Source organism: Trichophyton verrucosum (assembly GCF_000151505.1).
Source record: "Trichophyton verrucosum HKI 0517 chromosome Unknown contig00081_1.f1.exp, whole genome shotgun sequence".
Lineage (NCBI taxonomy): Eukaryota > Fungi > Ascomycota > Eurotiomycetes > Onygenales > Arthrodermataceae > Trichophyton > Trichophyton verrucosum.
Genome location: NW_003315588.1, coordinates 42,459 through 63,457, shown reverse-complemented (window position 1 = coordinate 63,457; position 20,999 = coordinate 42,459). Strand labels below are relative to the sequence as shown.

The window sequence follows — 20,999 nt, the reverse complement described above, 5'->3', positions numbered from 1 at the left end:
CTCAGCTTGTCTGGGAGTGCGGAATGCGCAGTTTAGGACGAAGATGGACGAAGAACAGTGGGATGAAGTGAAAAAAGGGAGTCTTATTCCCCTGGAGCCGGTGGTGTTTTCCAGCTCTACTTCGCGGCGGTGCCAGTTGCTGCATCAATTGCAGGACACACTTACCAGAGGTCAGTACTTAACTTGCCAGTCCTGGGGTTTAATATTATATCGAGCATCCTGTAGGCTAATCTCAAGATCGTCCAGACTCTCAATTACCTTCCCAGCTATACAAGAAAGTTCTACTTCTGCTATTCAGAACGTACCCAGTCTACATCGATCGTGAATCCCGCCACGCCGCCCAAAGCTGTGCGAAAGCCATATTCCCTTCGATACCGTGTACAGACCTCCCAGCATTCGCTCAGCTCCTTCGGAAGGAATCCTCAAATGCTGCAGTAGCGCCTGCGAACGCTTTTGTCTTGGTGGAATGGTGTGCTACGCTGCTACAGTACCTGAGCACACGACTCGATGACTACTCTCCGTTGGTTCTAGAATCAGTGTCTGCCATCGGCAAGGCTTTAGAAACATGCCTGGGGACTTCGACGAAGCAGAGCTTGAAGCATTCAGCAATAATTATTACTCGACGGGCATTACGTGCTGTGTTTTCTGCAGAATCCCATGGCTGCAACCTAGTGCGTGATGTAGTTCCTTCCCTGATCAAAGAGGCAACATCAGGCTTCAAAAATGCCCCTATACTGGGAGTTATCTGCGGCGTTTGCGCTCGACTGCCAAATAGGAAGGATGATTTGGACGCAGTGAAGGGCGATATCTTCCAGTTCTATTCCAAGGAAATTGTTGCTTCCAGGATTCCTGTTCCACGACATATCCACGAAGGGATCAGGGACCTCTTTACATCTTTTTCTACAAAGGAAGACCTTCAGAAGTATGTCTGGCCCACAGTGGAAAAGACCATTCTCAGAAGTCCCGAAATTCTTCTCGCCGGTGTTCTCACCTCTCTAGCTTCTTCAGTCCCCGTGGAAATCGACCTTTCTGAAGTTTTCTCATCCTCCATTTGTAAGCAATTGCTTGCAAACATTAAATCGACAAATGCGGTTATACGAAAGGGCGCAATTGAAGCGCTTGAAGCCTTTATACCCCGGTGCAGTGACGAAAAGTCACTTCTGAAGGTCGTTGACGAAGTAGTAACCCCGTTAAAAGCACAAAAAATTCCGAATGTTGAACAGCGTGCTCTTCAGGCACAAGTTCTGCGAGTTGTACCGTGTTCCTCCAGCGCATCTCAGGCTATTCTAACAGGGCTTTCTGCTGCCTTACTTCGTGAGAGTAGTGAAGTTGCATTAGAACCAGAGATAAAATCCTTCTGCCACCACCTCACGTTCCTTGTGTCATCCAGGGCTGATGTCAGTACGGAATATTTCACTACCGTCATCAAGGGATGCGATGATAAACGCGCTGGATTCCGTAAGACCTGGCTTGTGAATATAGGCGAGTTATTCTGGAACTGCGATAATTCTGCTCTACAGTCATCTCAGATGTTCAGAAAAGAGTGCTTGCACCCAGTTTTGACAAGATTGCACAAGTCATTCACTGAGATTTCTGCCAACCCAATACCCTCGTTACAGGGAGGCACGATTTCTATAGCAAATGTCCTTACAGCATTATCATTTGAGAAGTTCTGGAATGAGGATAACCTTCCCTATCCAATTGAGGACATATTTCCCACGGCCCTTTCAGTTTCTCCCAAGCCATCATTTTTACTAAACCCAAAAATTTATACGAAGCTCTCATCTGCAGAAGAGCTTAAGTGGGCTCTCCGCGCGTTATTTGCCGTTACCGTACAGCCAGGATTCGAAACTTCTGATGAGCAAGTCAAGGAAGCATGGGCCCAAGCATTTATCTATCTGGTATGTTCTTTGGCTTCACCCCCAAAGATCCGACAGCTTGCAACCGGCCTGTTGCGACAGTGCTATCTTAAACAGCCTGTTTTGATAGGCACTACTATCATAAGCTCCATATGGAAGTGGCTTTATTACCTGGATATTGCGGACAAGGAGGCCGCTGCTGTACTTTCGGGAGCTGGAAAGTCCAATCTTTCTCATGTAGTGAGAGCAATTACACCCTCTGTATTAGAGAGAGATGGCCATGATTCAATAAACAAGAAAGATCTAGAATCCCAATGTATCGAGCTCCTGGTCTTGTGTCGTCCCGAACTAGTTCCGGGGACCAGTTGGATCAACGTGTCCTTGAAAATGGGGGTTGACCCTGGGAAACTAGCCATTGAATATCCTGACCAATGTTTAAATCAAATTCTACTCGTTACAGGCGTAAGTTCTTCGGCCACCCTACCTCCTTCTAAAAAAATGACTGGTAGACTATGTCATCTAACATAATATAGGATCCAATCCGCAATAATATAGCTGAAGCTCGACAGGCGGCTTGGAATGCTGCTGCAGATCTAGGCTTTGTTGCACCAGAAGTGATGATACCAAAGCTTGTAGATCAATTCCGTGAGGATCTCAAACCTGAAAGAATATCCCAATTTTCGGCTACAGACATCGCTATTGCTCGTCATACCGGGGACACTCCGTTTATTGATGTGTTGGACACCAAGGCTGTGAGTTTGCCCAACAAAAGCGCTAAGGATTACGATACCCTCAAGTGGGAAGAGGAATTGAGGGCTGAGGTTGCTAAAAAGCATGGCCAAAAACAGAAGAAACTGACTGCTGATGAGCAGGCTAAAGTCAAAGCTCAGCTGGAAAAGGAATCAGAAATCCGTGACACTGTCAATTGCGCCGAAGTCATGATCAAAAGGGGGGCGGGAATAATCAGGAGCTTGGCAAACAGTCCTCCAACTGAAGCTGACGGCTGGATTAACCCTGCTTGTAGCTCCCTGTGCAAACTGGCTCAACTTGGAGGAGGAGTCATAGTTGGTGACAGCATATCTTCAGCTCTCATGGCTTGTGGTAATAAGGCCTCGTCCCGCATTGGAGAAATGAGGCCTTTTGTTGCTATTGCAACCCTTAGAGCTGTAGGGAAAACGTTCTTGAGAAGTGAACTTGAAACGGAGCCACTTGGAAGTAAGTTATACTCCTGGACCTTATTTATCTTGAAAGTACTGCTAACTTTATGCACGTTTGCAGGCCTAATAACCCGGATATTATACCGCCTTCGAATCCTATCAGAGCAGCGCCCTCTTGATGGAGTTTCTCTTGGCTATATACTCCCATTAATCTTCATAGTATTGGAAAACAATGGAATTGAGGAGTCAAAGGATGACAGTGGAGAGCAGGTTCTCCTAGCTCTAGAATTTATATCATTTCACACCAACTCGTTTTCCGACGCGCGATTGCCTAGAATTGAGACTCTAGGACACATTATCAACGCCATGCGAAAACATACAGCACATTACAAATTAGTGAGAGATGCTCTCTCTGACCTTTGTAGGGCTATGGCGGCAAATATACAACCTGACGAGCTTGAAGTGTTACTTCGAGGCTCAATATCTCGTGAAATACCAGTGCGAACTGCTGTTCTTCAGAGCATATTGTCCGAAATAGACTTGACTGATATTGACTTCTCCGTATATATATGGATTGCATATCATGACAATGTGGCAGAGAACGCTGAGATTGCCAGGGAAATCTGGGAAGAAAACGCCCTGGATGTTGACGAACAATCTCCCGATTTAGTTATCAAACACTTAGCCAATGATGACTTGTCCCTACGATCAGCCGCAGCCCTTGCCCTTGCCCATGCCTGTGAGCTATGTCCCTCCATTTTCTCCGATACTTTGAAAAAGTTGGAGTCTATGTATCGGGAACAAGTACATACGAAGCCTGTACAGACCGATTCATACGGCATGCCTAGGAAGGCTGAACAGGCAGACTCCTGGGAAATCCGAAGTGGAATTGCCCTATCCTTTGGCGCTATGGCTAGTGGTTTCAGTGGGGACGATATAGTATCGTTTTTCAGATTCTTGATCGATGAAGGTCCTTTGATCGACCGAAATGCATCTGTTCGAAGACAGATGGCCGAGAGTGGAAGTGCTGTTATTACATCGCGTGGGCGTGAGAAGGTTGAGGAGCTGATGAGTATCTTCGAAACGGCATTGGAAACATCTGATAAGGAAACAGAGCAGTCAGATTGGCTTAACGAAGCAGTCATCATTCTCTACGGGTCTCTTGCGCAGCATCTAGTTGCGGGAGATAACCGCATTCAAAAAGTCACTCGCAAGCTTATGGATGCTTTATCAACACCTTCAGAAACAGTGCAGCTTGCTGTTGCCCAATGTCTTATCCCACTCATCCGATTAGATGGATCAGATGCTAGCCATTTTGTGCAGGAATTGCTCGACCAGCTTTTCACATCTAAGAAGTATGCAGCCCGCCGTGGAGCGGCTTATGGGCTAGCAGGCCTAGTCAGGGGTAAAGGAATACTGGCACTCCGCGACTTTGGAATTATGTCTCGCCTAACGGAAGCATCTGAGAATAAAAAGGAGTCAAACCAACGACAGGGAGCCGTCCTAGCATATGAACTACTGGCATTTGTTCTCGGCCGTGTATTTGAGCCATATGTGATACGGATTGTTCCGCAACTCCTAACGAGTTTTGGCGACCCAAGTATTGACGTCCGTGATGCCTGTTTAGACGCGGCAAAGGCCTGCTTCGCAAGCCTAAGTTCCTTTGGAGTTAAGCAGATTCTCCCAACGTTGCTGGATGGTCTGGATGATACTCAATGGAGAAGCAAAAAGGGTGCTTGCGACTTGCTTGGCGCAATGGCCTATCTTGACCCCCAGCAACTTGCTCTCAATCTCCCAGATATCATCCCACCACTTACAGAGGTCCTGAATGACAGTCACAAAGAGGTTCGCAACTCTGCCAATAGGAGTTTGCAACGTTTCGGAGATGTTATAAGCAATCCAGAAGTCAAGAGCCTGGTTTCAATCTTGCTAAAAGCTCTCAGTGACCCAACCAAATACACCGATGAAGCTCTGGATGCTTTAATTAAAATTTCTTTCGTCCATTACCTTGACGCGCCCTCTTTAGCATTGGTAGTGCGAATTCTCGAGCGAGGCTTGAGTGATCGATCAACAACCAAGCGAAAGGCAGCGCAAATTATTGGCAGTTTAGCCCATCTTACAGAACGCAAGGATTTGATATCGCATTTGCCAATTCTGGTTGCTGGGCTTAAGACTGCTGTTGTTGACCCTGTGCCAACTACTCGAGCAACTGCTTCAAAGGCTCTTGGATCCCTTATTGAGAAACTAGGAGAAGATACTCTTCCAGATCTCATTCCCAGTCTTATGGCAACCCTCAAATCAGAGGCCGGAGCAGGAGATCGAATGGGTTCGGCCCAGGCTCTTGCTGAAGTTCTCGCCGGTTTGGGTACGTCACGTTTGGAAGACACTCTGCCTTCGCTTCTGCAAAATGTCTCCAGCTCGAAACCGACTGTCCGGGAAGGATTTATGACTCTATTTATTTTCCTTCCTGCATGCTTTGGTAACAGCTTTGCGGCTTATTTAAACCGTATCATTCCTCCTATTCTTGTTGGTCTTGCAGATGAGGTTGAATCGATACGAGAAACTTCGCTCCGAGCCGGCCGACTGCTAGTGAAAAATTTCTCCACAAGATCGATTGACCTCCTTCTCCCTGAGCTTGAACGTGGTTTAGCGAATGACAATTGCCGTATCCGTCTTTCTTCTGTGGAGCTTATTGGTGATCTTCTATTCAATTTGACAGGTGCTACTGCCACTGATGGCGAAGAGGAAATCGATTCTGCAATCCAAGCTGGTCAATCCCTTCTCGAAGTTCTTGGTGAAGAGAGGCGTAATAAAGTACTTTCATCGCTTTATATTTGCCGCTGCGATACTTCAGGCTTGGTCAGGAGTGCTGCTATCAATGTCTGGAAGGCATTGGTCGCTACGCCTCGGACGTTGAAAGAGTTGGTACCGACGCTCTCCCAGGTTATTATCCGGCGTCTGGGAAGCTCAAATATGGAACAAAAGGTTATTGCTGGAAATGCTTTAGGAGAATTGATCAAAAAGGCAGGGGAGGGGGTTCTCTCGACTCTGCTGCCGGAACTAGAAGAAGGGCTCATCACGTCGACCGACATCGATGGAAGACAGGGTATATGTTTGGCTGTCCGGGAGCTTGTGGTATCATCCTCCGACGAATCACTTGAAACGTACGAGAAGGCACTTATATCTATTGTCAAAACCGCCTTGGTCGATACTAACGACCAAGTCCGTGAGGCTGCTGCGGAAGCTTTCGATGCCCTCCAGCAAGCGCTGGGCAAGAGGATTGTTGACAGGGTTCTACCAGACCTTCTACATCTGTTGCACAATGAAAACGATGCCGAGCAGGCGCTTGCTGCTCTTCTTACTCTGTTGACCGAAGCCACTAGAGCCAACATCATATTGCCAAATCTTATCCCAACTCTATTGACCAAGCCAATTACTGGATTCAATGCTAAGGCGTTGGCATCACTTTCCAAGGTTGCCGGAGGCGGGATGAACCGAAGACTACCAACCATCCTGAACACTCTTATGGACGAGATAATCTCCACAGAGGACAGCGGTCTTAAGTCAGAAGTTAGCGAGGCATTCGACACCGTGCTTGATTCGGTGGACGAATTTGACGGTTTGAATGTTGCCATGAACGTAATGCTTGCGTTAATGAAACATGATGACCACAGACGACGTTCAAGCGCAGCCATGCACCTTGCTACGTTCTTCAGCAACACAGAGATGGATATTTCTCGATTCTACCCAGAGCTGATACGAGTGCTTCTGATCTCCTTTGACGATCGTGATAAGGAGGTTGTAAAGGCGGCATGGGATGGTCTCAACCAACTAACCAAGAGCATGAAGAAAGAAGAGATGGAAGTCCTTGTAAATCCAGCTCGCCAAGTACTCCGACAAGTTGGTGTACCAGGATCCAACCTTGCCGGATTCTCTCTACCTAAAGGAATCGGGGCTATACTCCCTATATTCCTTCAAGGTTTATTGAATGGAAATATTGAGCAACGCACACAGTCTGCTCTGGCGATTGGTGATATCATTGACCGAACTAGCCCAGAGTCACTTAAGGCATTCGTGACTCAAATTACAGGTCCTTTGATTCGTGTGGTCTCAGAGAGATCCGTGAATATCAAATGTAGGTTCCCAGTCCTGACTGTGAAACTTCACCCTTTGACTAACTAATAATAATTTAGGTGCAATATTCCTTGCCCTTGACAAGTTGCTTGAAAAAATCCCACTATTTGTCAAGCCATTCTTGCCACAACTGCAAAGAACTTTTGCTAGAGGGTTGGCAGATACATCCAGCGAAACTTTGCGGACTCGAGCTGCCAAAGGCTTGGGCATTTTGATTACATTAACGCCACGAGTAGATCCGCTTGTTGCAGGTAGGTGGCTGCTTAGCCATGATTCACCATATCAAAATAACCATTTACTAACACCATTCAGAGCTCATCACTGGTTCCAAGACTACTGATCCTGGTGTTAAGAATGCAATGTTGCGCGCGCTTCACGATGTTGTTGATAAAGCTGGCACAAACATGAGTGAGGCCTCAAGACAAGCTGTGTTTGGTCTTGTTGACAATGATTCAGTCGACGATGGTACTTTGAGCCCCCGGATATCTGCTATGGCACTTTTGTCAACGTATTTCTAACGTCTTTATAGCTGCGACAACGATTACGAACGCCAAGCTTGCTGGAGCATTGATCAAATCGCTGCCCACACCCACTGCTATTCCCCTTATCAAGTAGGTATACTACGTGCCTATCTAGATGAGACTGAGACTAACGTAGGCATCAGAAACCGGATACTGGCAACACAACTGACGCATCAATCTATTCTCCGGCTGAACGCCATCCTCGTAGAATCGCCTGCCCTACTGAACGAAAACTTCCGTTCAGAGGTACCTGTGGCGATCTGTCATGCAATCAGAAACAGTGATGTATATTTACCTTAGCGCCCCAATGGTAATACAATTCACCCACTAACAATCCTGGTAGGTTTTCATATCCGACAATGGTGTCCTTGCGGCTGGGAAATACCTATTATCCTCTCATATGGACCGCAAGCCTGAGGACGAACAGGAGGTGTTCGAAGCTTTGGCAGGCGTAGTACAACCTGGTAAACCAGTGGACACTCGACGACTGACACTGGTGGTTCTACGGACGGTTGCTAGGGAAAACGAAGAAATGATCGCACGCTATAGATCTCTTGTGGTGCCACCTGTTTTTGGGGGAGTCCGTGATACGGTCATTCCCGTGAAGTTGGCTGCCGAAGCTGCCTTCCTGGCTATCTTCTCTGTCGTTGAGTCTGAAGGCGAGGTCTTCGAGGAGTACATGAAGGGCCCCGGAGCAGAGCTTCCAGCTGGACCCAAACGCAGCATGCAAGACTACTTCAAGCGTGTGGCCCTCCGACTAGGAGGCCAAGCTAGGGAGAGGAGAGAAGCCGAAGGTGGCCAAGGCGGCCTAGGTCTCTCGAGCGATGAAGTAGAAGATGAAAAAGAAGTCTGGAGCGTGGGCAAGGTGGATCTTGGGGAATCATTCGGCGATGATTAGACTGGCAAGGCCAGCTGGAGGCGATATGTACTGCCTTATGGAACTGTCTGATGATACCGAGCATAGAGCAAGTAGATAGACCTAGGGTTGCCCCTTTTGTAAATAGGACGCGGAAGCCTTGGCCCCGAAAAAATTATATCACGTGGAATGACTAAGCATACTAAAAAGGCATAGCGCCATAAAACCCTAACTCGGCTACTCTTTGGTGCGTCTCGCTTAGCAAGTCACACTCGCTTAGCTAATCGAAAACGAAACGTCCACCTCTTGTTCGTTTTTGTCGATTTGCGGATTCAGAACAGCAATCCATCACTCACTCGGCCATCGACAACTAACCCGGCATCAAGATGTGAGTCCACCCTGCTGCTTCATCGGATCGAAGACAACTCCCGAATATCTCCCTCTCGAATGCATGCCGCGTCGCTGTATTGTGGCAGAAACTTCTCATGGCATGGCGTTAAGAGAGGGCAAGAAATTTTGTCGCTCTCGTGATATGGAAATGGAAGCGAAGAGACAACTGTGACTGACCATTTGGTGTCTTCAATAGGGTCAACCTTCGCACTCAGAAGCGCCTGGCCGCCTCCGTGGTCGGCTGCGGTCAACGCAAGATCTGGCTTGACCCCAGCGAGGTCAACGAGATCTCTACCGCCAACTCTCGCCAGACCATCCGCAAACTCATCAGCGATGGACTCATCATCCGCAAGCCCGTCACCATGCACTCGCGCTCCCGTGCCCGTGAGCTCGCAGAGGCCCGACGAAACGGTCGACACAGAGGTTTCGGTAAGAGGAAGGGTACCAAGGACGCCAGAATGCCAAGGTACGTTCCTCCTGAATGCTGCTAAATTCCTGCACAGTTTGGCGATAAAGAATACGCCGCAATTGCCGCCTATTCCTGGAAAATTAGAGAAGAGATGGTTTGGAAAACGCCGGACGACTGACATGTTCGCACACCTTATAGCCAAGTTTTGTGGATGCGCCGCCTAAGAGTCCTTCGACGACTACTTGCTAAATACCGTGCTGCCGGAAAGATTGACAAGCACCTTTATCACGAGCTGTACCACTTGAGCAAGGGTAACACCTTCAAGCACAAGCGTGCCCTCGTTGAACATGTATGGCTCCCCCAGAGTTAAAATCGGGTTTCCCGCTTTAGCAGCAATACTAATATGGGTGCCTACAGATCCACAAGGCCAAGGCCGAGAAACAACGTGAACGTGCCCTCAAGGAGGAGATGGATGCCAAACGTGCTAAGACTAAGGCTGCCCGTGAGAGACGACAAGAGCGTATTTCCGCCAAGCGGAATGCTCTTCTTGGTGAAGATGAGGAGGAGGCATAAACTACCTGTTGACCTTTCAATATGTTTTATTTCCACTTTCCTCCATCCCACTTCTCCTAGTCGGTATCGGTCAGTGGGCAAGGGAGTTCATGTTGATTTTTCGAAACAAAAAAATAATGAAATGGAATTTATGCCCACTATACTCCCTCTCTGGCATTTGTTTGTTCATGTGAGATGTACACGTCTTGTGGATAAACGGTGGATTACACGGATGTTTTGGTACCATAGCTATTGTCATTTTAAACAAGAAAGACAACTAAATGGGACCTTATGAAGCACCAATGCAGATATGTACGGATTTCGGAATCAAACAGAATTCCACCTGAATCAATTGACAATGCCGCTATTCTGGTAACTGGACTGGACTCTTCTGCTTGAGTAATAAAATACATGTATTAAGAACAGTGGAAAATACCAGCATTTTAATAGGTGCGTCACTTGCTGGTTTCTTGTCAATTCGAAGACTGTTCAGTACCGTCCGACCAGATAGGCGATGTAGGACATTCGGAAGGGCATGGTTCTTCGTTCTGATATTCCGTCATATCTCGGACCCTCCTCCAGCGGGAGATAATTGATGGAGTTACTCGCAAGGGCTTGCTGCCCCCGACTGAATTTTGTTTGGAATCGGGACTGCTTCCGGGCAGCAGGATTACGCTGCTACTCTTTGTCCTTGACCTTGATAATAAACAGGATTCTGTCTTATTGGTTTCTGATGGGAACATCAAAGATTCGACATCAATACTTGCCGAGAAATACAGGGACGGGCTGGGTATCGCATTGTCCACGAAATGAGAGCAGTCATCCGAATATGTATGGGCTAGTACGGTCCGTGTCAGACTTGTTGGTATATTGACCTGATTTGGTATTGTCGATAGCTCATCAAGAGAACCACGGAACTCCACAGAGCCGTACTCCTTTTGTTCAAAAGCAGACAGTTTATTCGAAGTTCTGTCAAATTCGCGGATAGTGGTGTGTGTAAAGGACTCTGTCTCTGGCAAGGGCTCGAGCTTAGGCGGGCATTTTCGTTTCCACTGAAAGCCAGGGAGCGATCGGTTATGAAAACTGGGCGGGTTTAGCGGTTGGAAGTATCGAGGAGGTGGAAGCGGAGGAGGCATGGTCTCCTGCTGTTTTAATTTCAAGGGAAACGCGCATGGTGACGGCTTGGTGAGTTGGTTAGGCAACTCATAATCTCGATCACTATTATATGTAGCACTGGGCCGAGTTGCTTTCAGTGATGGTTTGAGACGCGACAATAGCCAGGATCTTCGGCTTCCCATTCGACAGTGCCATATATAGCCAAAGATAAAAATGACGATGGTTAAAAAGACGCCAGTGCCAGTTAAAGAGCAAGCAATGAGAAAAGTCTGCTGTCCTGCTTCCTCTTGACCCGCAGTACGAATGTGTATAGATGGACGGTACTGGGGAGCCATGCTGCTACTGTAAAAAGGTTTATCAGGTTATAATCACAACGGAGAGGTATCAGGTACCCCGACAAGGGTTTAATATCCCAACCATGGCGGCAAACAATGATCTGGGGGGGAAATCTCTCCCTAGAAGTCAGGAAGAAACAGAGGGGCCGGTGGGAATTCGCATATCTACATGAAGCTAGTTAGTCGTAGGGACGAGTTCTGTCAAATCCCATCTGAATCAAAGAATGGAGCATCAATATAGCAATTCCACGCCACAAGCTCGTTGTGAGAGGTGCGCAATGCTTGAAAGGATCGGGGAGCAAGCATTCTTCGGAACCATCCGAGGATCGTTGCCCCGTTGCCCAATTCCTGACAAGATGCGCGGCCTGCATGGTCGAGTTGCATGAACCTGGGATGACGGGTCGACCATGGCAGGCTTCCCGTTAAGAGCCAGGCGTGAAACCAAAGGTGTACAAAGAAGGCGCTAGACGAGGACGCAGAATAAGCGGATCGCTCAACGGGACGGGACGGAACTTGCATTTGATTACGGCGACATGCCCGATGAGAGGGATTTGAGAATCTTTATTCTGCACCAGAAACCGCGGGAGGCTGCATATGAGCTGCTAGAGAAAACCTTCTTATTCTAAAACAATGTCTAGATCAAGAAGGGAGCCATATAGTGTCCAGAGAGTCGCATTCATTCCGTACTAGATTTTTTTTCCCCCTCACTTTGGGTATCAATTGGCGAAATAAGTTGGACCAGAGGTTGGTAGTCACATCTTGGGCTGCTCAGAGATCTTGCAGCGAGAAACTGCGCATAAGATATTTCAAAATCCTGCTATTTTTTAAGCCAAGAGAATAACCTGAAATGCCCTCTTAGGATATAGAAGGACAATAATCCGTGAAAAGGGTAGGGTATGGGTATAGCTTGTGACCCCCTGACAAGCTTCTTCCAGTATGTGTAGGGACTACCCAGGGCCATGCAGTGACCTTGGGCCTAGTTGTGGCACTATTGAAGCTGCCGAACACTGTCTCTCTGCTAGCCCGGGTGTTATATGCCAGTTCCAGCCCTCGCGGCCCTCTTGTCCATTGATCAAGTTGGACGTGAAGCGATCAAAAAACACCCGTTTGTCTGTCAAGAAGTTGGATGTCCCGTCCCGAGGCAGGTCCCGTCGTTGGCCGTTCACGTGACCATTCCGAGTCGGGACCTTGGAACCTTGAGTGATCTTCGACCGCGTCAAAACATCGAGCTTGATTGCATTCCAATTGATATCGTTATACTAGCAGGAGAATACAGAGAACACTCTGCAGCGTTTTTGAAGGTCTTTATACGACGATGCCCAGTTAGTTCTGGCCGCGGCATCCAACGATCACCATTTGAGCTTCTGTTGGTTCCGTGAATGTTGGTGCAAGTGTTATTGTTAGCTGATCTTATGCATCCATCTCCTGCGTCGCACCCCTGACCATACGGCATTTTTCTAATCCCTCGCTTGGGCATAACTAACTAGTTAATACAATCTGTCATTGTTACTCCTTTTCCCATCAATAAAGCAATGGTATGCTACACAAGCTCGAGCGAGTCCTGAAACCGTCTTGATATTGGTACAATTTGCTCCAGCCATCTGGCCTTTACCATTTTACTTCAACCCAACCCGGATAGAAGAAGCCCATCGAAAATTGCACCTCTCAAGGCCGATTGCGGACGTAACAACTCTATCTCCATGATCTGCTCCGACTTAAGATCTTTATCATACCACCTTGCCTTGGTCCTTGTTGCACATATACATCTTATTGCCGGGCAGTCTTAGTTTCAACCGAGCTTTCGGGCAGCGGGGTCTTAGGAACCCAACTCTCTAAACATACCTTAAGGCCGTCATAAAGGCATATCAGCAGTCATGTTCAGCTGGGGAGGGAGTCTGGGTAAGCTTCTTGGTTCCTTACTATCCATTGGCTGTTCTTAAACAAGCTGTCGAGAATATTGCTTTTCCTCGTGGAGTACTCTTGTTTTTCCCCGTTCAAGACCTTCGTTCTACTACATCTTCCCTGCTATTCAGTCGTTTGAACATGTGTAACTGAGATCAATACCGAATTGGGCAGTATTTTATATCTACACTCACTCTATAACGAATGGCTGACCAAGTGGGGAAGCAGCCGTGTCCAGTTTCAGTGTTAATCTAGAAGAGGAGCGTGATCCGCCTCCGCCGCCAACAAAAGTCCAGTTTCCAGACTATGCCAAACTAAATTCAGTCAGGTCTGACGGCGAAACGAGCTGTGATGTTCTCTATCGCTTGTTAGCTCGTGCCAGAAAACCGCAAGATATCACGGATGAATATCTGAAGACATTCAATATCAAGGTGGAATATGATATTGATGCCTCAAACATCGTGCCAAACCATGATCTCAAATCAAAACCCCCATATCAATGGCCAACGCTTGGCTCTGGGAGTGGAGAGGAGGAAATTGATACTCCCATGTTTATGAGCAACGGGGCTCCGTTTCCTGACAAAAGTAAACATGAACTTTTAAAGGGAGAGCTACTATTTGACAATGATGATGCATTTCGATCCCTTGCGCGGCTTGAGCCACCCCCGGGGCGTAAGAATCCGCGAATTGCCCAGGCGAGGAAATTTTGGACCGCTTTACAGCAAGCTGCTCAGTATTGGGATTCAAGCCATGATAATTACTACGAGGTGAGCATGGAAGATACCACTACGTCCAACGGCCATGGGGACAGTTCGGCTCCAGGTAAAGGTACAGATAAAGGTGCATTGGAGAGCAGAATGGATATCGATGGCGGAAAATGCCATAGTCAACCATCAGCCACAATACCCAAAGTAAATGCTAGGAGCCCCAGTGGTAGCAGACGCTACAAAGGTCGGAGAATTGGTGCAGGAACAGATATGCCTGATTCAGTCCGAGAAGACGTTTTACGTGGACTGGTGGAAATGGTAGCATGGTCCCTCGGCTGCCAGGTTAAGCTACCAACAATGCCGCCTCGTCTTGCTGTCAAAGATCTCCTATTTCCTGTGCGGCAGAGTTTCACCGTTTCACGCATCCCACAGGATAGGCAGGAAGCACGCAAACACATCCTGGAAGGGCCTGTACTAGTTGCCCAGTGCCGGCCGGAAACACATTTCTATGACGAAGCCACTGGACAGAGACATATCGAGAAATGTGATATCTTGCGGGAAACAGCAGGAATGCTGCTACTAGCCCAGGAAAGAGCGCGAGAAAATCAGGCCGAAGCCAAACCCGGAGATGGAAAATGGTGGGCGTCTACGCCTCGCTGGGGAGGCCTCCCGAATAACGGCCCAGTTGGTGAACCAATTCCAACTGCTCCAGAGCAGCAGCAGCAGGCTGAACCTGCGCTGACGAATTCATCAGTGGATAATGAGGCCACGGTGAACAAGCGGACAAAACACGACAGGTCATCTCTTTCATTTCGGCGAGGAGCAGGGCTAAACAATAGGAGAGTCTCAATGATAGAGAAATGGAAAAGCGTCCAGCCCGGTCCAGGATTGTGGGATAAGAGAATGAAATATGTAAAAATCGGGTCTAACTCGAACTGTCCGTTTGATGATGTGAGTTACAGCTGAATATCAAAGGTCAGAAAGGACCAACTTCCTAACGTATATTTACTCTTAGGTCTTTATGATATCGTCGATTAACCACCACTTCTCCATCATCCATCTTAGAGTCTACGACAAGTACCTTCAATGGCTCGCTATGGGAAAGGTAGACACTGCCGGTTCGGATGGTGGCCCGGCGTCACCATGGCGATCCCTAGTCCTTCGTCGAACGCGCTGGTTCGACTTTTTCAATCCCGTGGATCGTTCAGAAGGGTTTGACGGGCTCTGGGCTATCCTTACGCATATGATGAGATGATAGATGCACCCTAGCTTTTCGCTCCTGTATGTTCTGTCATGCTCAAACTGGTATGCCTATCCTTTCCTAACATCATATCTCTGCGCCCACGTCCTCATGCTATGAAGAGATATTTTCTACCCATGCCCGTTTTGCCGAAAGAATTGCCTACGTCCAGGCGCTTCCCCATGCTTCCCTGGCCCATCCCTTGTTATATATAATGTTTTTAATCCTGTGCCTGTTGTGCTGGAACCAGTGTTGAGCCGTTTTCTCCGGGAATATGACAACAGATTGATACAAACAAATACAGCGTCACATTCTAGAAGGAGATAACTGCTCATTATTTTCTATATGAAGCAGGCGGACCAGTCAGCTTTGTAATATTGACATGGTATAACAACCAGGAATATGTTAGCTGCCCACCAACTTCCACACTTGCCCTGCCGGTGATACGTCCAGGATAAAAGAGGTACATGTTCAGTGTGTAAATTAAAGCCTTGCTCTGCACCGTGAATACATCCATAGAGCGTCCCGTAGCTATAGTATACATAATAACAGCGAGAGTACTTAAACGCAGCCAATCACCCGGCGTCACATCAGCTGAAACGGGACGTCAACTCGTTCTCCTCATGCATTCTCTCCCCCACGCAAGCAACAGAACCAACATCCAACATCCCAGACGGCATACAGCTATTATGGTCACATATATAATCCCGTGTAGTTATATCGACTTGCACGCTTCCCGCCCCCTGTCCATTCCATCATCCAAGCTCCCGTCCAGCGTTTCAAGCTTTCTCGTGGAATTCGGCCGACCACCTCCCCCGCTGCGTATACAGTCAACGACACACCACACAACGTCTTTGACAAACGGACAATCGCAACTTAGAAAAGCGAATATTAGCAGCAATTGAGTTCCAGCCCTCTGCATGGCAGCTCGCGAGCATGGCTTTGGACAAGGATCAGAAACATGAGACATCTGTGGCTCTGGGAGAAGGGGAGCCACCCACGCATGGGTTGGCGGCGTGTCTGCGAGGAAATGATAACTAGTTATGGATACACCATGGCCACGGCCACCGTCATCTGCGTAAGATTGAACGCACCCTCGGCAAGTGAGACTGCCTGTCCCCTTGAAGCTCGGCCTCTCTCACAGCCAATAACGGAGTCAGACGCGATGGTGGGACGCGTAGTGTGGGATGGGAGGCAATCCCATATCCCAGCTTGGTGACCAGCGCCGACCTGACATCGTACTTTTACAGCTATGGAACGCTCCCCAACTTAGTTCTCCACCTGTCCATGGTCTTTTACACTGAATGTCTGGACGCTAAGCCGCGGGGAATACCGGAAGGGAAGCCTATCTTGATTTCTGGAAATTTGCCCTGGTCGATATCAGCCCACGGACATGGATAGGCGACAGCCCCTAGATATATCTGATACAGATGAGCCCGATATCCTGATATTATTTCGAATATTTCACCGAGATGAACATCGGGTAGCGCGTCAGTCGTGCCAGTAATACCGTCATGGGGCCGGAGGTAAGGTACTGCTGCTTTGACCCGGTATCTTCCCCCACCTCCTTGATATCACCGTAGGTATCTTTCCTTTTCCTTTTTGCCCCTTGCCTGCACCGTTTGATGCCTAACTAGCAGCCTTCCTCCTAGGTTAAGCGGGTTCGATATGACTTACATAAATCGTCACCACACCACATGCACTGCGCTCACCTTCAAAACCAAGCGTACATACATAACGGATAATGGTGATCCGCATGCATGTGTAAATAGCCAAATCTCCTGTTTGATGCCGCGAGTTTCTTTTTCAGGCTGTCCTGCATTGTCATCGAGACTGCTTGGCTAGTTAATTGCATGAAACCTCGAACCCCTGAAACCATAGCTAAATCGAGAGTCATGAGAGCAACAATGCAATCATCCGAAATGTGTGGGCAACAGCATCAATCGGTATTTCAACCTTCATGCTCGCTGTTTGTGGGGTATTTGAATATTTGCCAGACGAGCAATCCGGGGTATATTTTACGCACACATATCCAACGCTCCTCCGCATATCAGATTAACGCTGTCAATAACAGGACAGCCGTAGCGAGCAGCACAGACAAATATGGGCATTTCTATTATGTCACTAACCCCTCGATCGTCTGAGGGAAGATGATCCCTCACACACGCTAGAGGCTGCACCTTCCCGTCATTTCCTTCTCAGAAACATACGTTGAAGGTACGGATACGGAGTAGGAATATGCAGATGGGGTGTCCCCCTTTATATGGCTATTGCTGTTGCCATTCAGGGGGATGTATGAAGTACAATCTGGAGAGCAATTAAGGCTCAGAGAAGCCAAGTTCACCTCCTGAATCTGATAGGAGCATCCTACTTTTTATTTTATTCAGTATCACGATTCAGTTTTCACTCCCTGGACATGCTTTTTCCACGCGATGGAATTGGCCCTCGAAAGTTATTAACTGTTTCTTTCTTTTTATCTCCTCCCCCCTCTCTTCAACCTTTGCTCTTTACTTCTTTCCTGAGACTTTCCCCTTTCGATGTTTGAGTTCAGCTGGATGGGAATTCAGCATGTACTATGCCTACCCAAGGCGCACTTGTGGCGTTCAACCACGCACCTTACATACAACCACCAAGCCTTGGTTTGCGTGCCGAGCAAGCGCGCTCTCCATACCGGTGGGCGGGACAAGCCAGCTTGCAACTAATAATGTTTCGAGATGTGGGGATACGGCAGTCTTCTATGCAATATATTTCATGGATGGAATACCAACTACTCCTAGCTTGTTAGTCAAAGAGCCAACGCAGAAGACCATGAGGAACTTTCAACCAACGGGTGGAAGAACAAGCCCGAGCCGCAACACTAGTTAAACTTCTGAAGTCCCCAATATTCACCGACAACTTTTTCATGATGCGTCTTGAAGATTGTCTGTTCGGAGCGCTCTCGGTAACGAGACCGAGTATACGGAGTATGGATGGGATGGATTAATAGGCAAAAGCTTCCCCCATCTATATGACGCGTCTGCTTTGTGAGACGGTCATTTGCCGACTCGTGTCTTGGAAATTAGCATGGTATATTAACGATCATCTGACCATACAGGAATGATACATGAAGAAAGATGGCCCAGGCGATCGGAGCCCGATAAAAGGAAGGGTTAAGGGGTCAAGGAATTGGAATCGTACATGGCCTTGGACAAGGGGTGGAGAATACTAACCAAATTACCACAATGCTCCGGGTGAACGACCAGTAGAAAAAAGCGAAGAGAAGAGAAATGACCAAGATTGGCAGCAAAATGAGCGAGAAGCAATATATTACCAGGCTAGCCAGCAACATGGGAGCTGGTCACTCCACAGCTTCTTGCTGTTGGCGTCTGGGTTGAGGCCAATAATAATGGCATGGGTACGGAGTAACTACGGTACGGGATGGAATGTCCTTCCTTCGTTGCTAGCAGGGAAGACAGACGTTGTGGTGCCCAAAGTCGCGGGAGCCCACCGCACCGCCGCCGCTACTTTTCCATCGACCCATGAACGCCTCCATGGCTAACTAAAGTAGGGGCTGTTGGGCGTGTTTAGTATGCGGGTGCATCTTGAAATGTTTGTGATAATGGCTGCTATGGCTTGCAAACAGTTCCTGAGAATCCCGTCCTCGTCCAACATGAAGATGTCTCACGTGTATATGGGCTGTCAACGCCTGTTGCCCTGCAGAGATTTTCTTTTCTGATAGTCGGCAAGATCCAGCTTGACTACGGGATGAAAACGGCTTCTGCAGGATTCCGATTCCTCACTGGTCGAATATTCGAGCCTTCCATTATCCTGGGTGGCCAGAGAGATATTCAGCACTAGTCCAGACGGATACTGTCGTGGTACGTGGTACGGCGTTGACGCCACAGGCTCACTTGTCAACCTCGAGGACTTTACGAAAAAGGCGTTGTGACGTATCTCTCCACCTATGTTTGACAGAGTAGGTATTAGATGGCAGAGGGGAACTGCTCCAACCCGTTGCTGCAACACACTTGAAGCCACCAAGCGACAACAGGGAGTACGACGGGGACAGAACAGAGAGGAAAATGCTCGCACTTATGTTAGTTACTCCGTACACTCTCGGCAACTACAGGTCAAGTGCCGTTGCCGTTGGAAAGCAATTATATACTCCATACGCTAAACTAACTAGCCTAAACAAACGAGCTGCACCAGTTAGTCAACAGGACGCATGTTTGTTTGAGATTTCAGATTTGGACTGGGCCAAGCAAGGATAACTAACTCATCGATCGGTTCTGTGGGGTACGTCATGTATAGAAGAGAGCAAAAAAGGCACAAAAAGGGGTGAACGCTTCTCTAGAGTCCTTCTTTACCATGAAGAAAGCTTGTTTGGCTCCAGCTTCCTCTGCCATGGATTCGTTAGTACCTGGTGATATAGGCTGAGATATCTATATACGGAGCATGGCGAAGGAGAGGGAACTCCGTATGGTAGGCTGGGCGCAGCGGTGCATGGGATCGGTGGCAGGCGGCGCTACGGCCCAACTCCAGGACAACTGCGAACCATTTCAAGGATATGCTGCTCGGCGGTCACCGAGAAAGCCCTCTGTTGCCTCGAAAAACCCAAGAGATCATCATCTTGGGTGTGGAGTCGGTAAGCAACCAGATGGCAGAGTAAGGAAGAAGATACGACCAGCCAGACAACGCAAACTCCAGCCAGTTGGTAAGAACTCCACGAACTGTTTGCCCGGAGGGTATTCGATGCAGCTACCCTGCCTGCGCTTCCAAGGCCAAAAGAAAAAAGTTGGGGATTCGCCACTTCCTTCGGCCTTTTGGTAACGGGCTTCTGGGCCGTCCTTGCATTGCATCGTAAGCGCTTGACAGGCCATATACAAACGAATGGACACGGCACGATTGGGCGCATCCTTACCTACAGAGTATGGATTGCACATAGACGTATAATGATGCATATACGCAACATTGGGGCAACGGATCTGCTTCTCTCGCAGTGTCTCTAGAAATCATGAGGGCACAGTTTCGGCTCGACATACTATATACGCATTGGCCCGAGGAATTATTCTGTGCCGCGCGTGAGCTTTGCCAACACCCGATGAGATGCTTTTCTTCGTTCATGGGACTGCTATGGGTCTGGCTCGGTTAAGGCCTTGATTCGCCCAAAGGAAACTTAAGCTAAGCAAGCTAGGTTGATTAATAACATCAGTGTGGATCTGTATATCTGCCCTGGAGTTGGATAACTATGGGGGGAGGGGAGGATGACGGGAATGTGCCAGGGCATGTCACTGCTCTCGCTTGGAAGGGCTTGTTTTTAGTACTTGGGAAATACGAGACTTGAACATGCTCTTCCCTACAACTGTAACCACTTTCCTGGGGGCTGGTTTGTCCAGCTTCCACCTTGTCGGTTTGTCAGTTTGCTCCATTCTGATGGGCGGGATTTGTGCTGTGGTACGAGGCCATATACTTCACGTCAACGCCGCAGAACCGAACCACCTCTGCATACACCCCTTTCTTGGAGGCAAGGGCAGCAGCAGTGCACGCCGTACACAGGCACAGAAGGCCAAAGAAACTTGATGCAGCAACCCGCCGATAGTCCCGGTCAGAGGCAACTCAGCTTTTTCTTCTGGCGCTATACATATCAACTATTTGCCCCAGTCCCTGGTAGGGGTATCCTCCCTTTCCCTCCCTCCCTCCCACCACCCCGTATGTACGGACTATCCAGGCTTTGATACGGCGAGCGTTGTTACCATCCCGCCTATCCTCCCTGTACCTCTTTCTCTCTCCCTCTCTGGAAGTGCATCTTGGTTGGATCTCTTTCTTTCCTTTTTTTCTATCT

The 20,999-nt window shown here is 48.2% G+C and overlaps 4 protein-coding genes across 4 annotated transcripts; 3 read left to right on the top strand and 1 right to left on the bottom strand.

Annotated features, from left to right (window-relative positions):
- Positions 1-43: 43 nt before the first annotated feature.
- On the top strand, positions 44-8,569 carry TRV_00787 (uncharacterized protein; the record flags this gene model as incomplete). The annotated part of the gene is made up of 7 exons (XM_003025003.1): positions 44-170; positions 247-2,321; positions 2,393-7,151; positions 7,210-7,401; positions 7,463-7,658; positions 7,680-7,917; positions 8,015-8,569. 7 exons carry the CDS (start codon positions 44-46, stop codon positions 8,567-8,569), a joined length of 8,142 nt encoding a protein of 2,713 aa, XP_003025049.1.
- A 448-nt stretch (positions 8,570-9,017) lies between these two features.
- On the top strand, positions 9,018-9,899 carry TRV_00786 (uncharacterized protein; the record flags this gene model as incomplete). Its single annotated transcript, XM_003025002.1, has 4 exons — positions 9,018-9,085; positions 9,114-9,383; positions 9,525-9,675; positions 9,744-9,899. 4 exons carry the CDS (start codon positions 9,018-9,020, stop codon positions 9,897-9,899), a joined length of 645 nt encoding a protein of 214 aa, XP_003025048.1.
- A 452-nt stretch (positions 9,900-10,351) lies between these two features.
- TRV_00785 (uncharacterized protein) lies at positions 10,352-11,329 on the bottom strand (the record flags this gene model as incomplete). Its single annotated transcript, XM_003025001.1, has 1 exon — positions 10,352-11,329. One exon carries the CDS (start codon positions 11,327-11,329, stop codon positions 10,352-10,354), a length of 978 nt encoding a protein of 325 aa, XP_003025047.1.
- Positions 11,330-13,203: 1,874 nt separating this feature from the next.
- Positions 13,204-15,193, top strand: TRV_00784 (uncharacterized protein; the record flags this gene model as incomplete). The annotated part of the gene is made up of 3 exons (XM_003025000.1): positions 13,204-13,261; positions 13,460-14,889; positions 14,954-15,193. 3 exons carry the CDS (start codon positions 13,204-13,206, stop codon positions 15,191-15,193), a joined length of 1,728 nt encoding a protein of 575 aa, XP_003025046.1.
- Between the last annotated feature and the right edge of the window lie 5,806 nt (positions 15,194-20,999).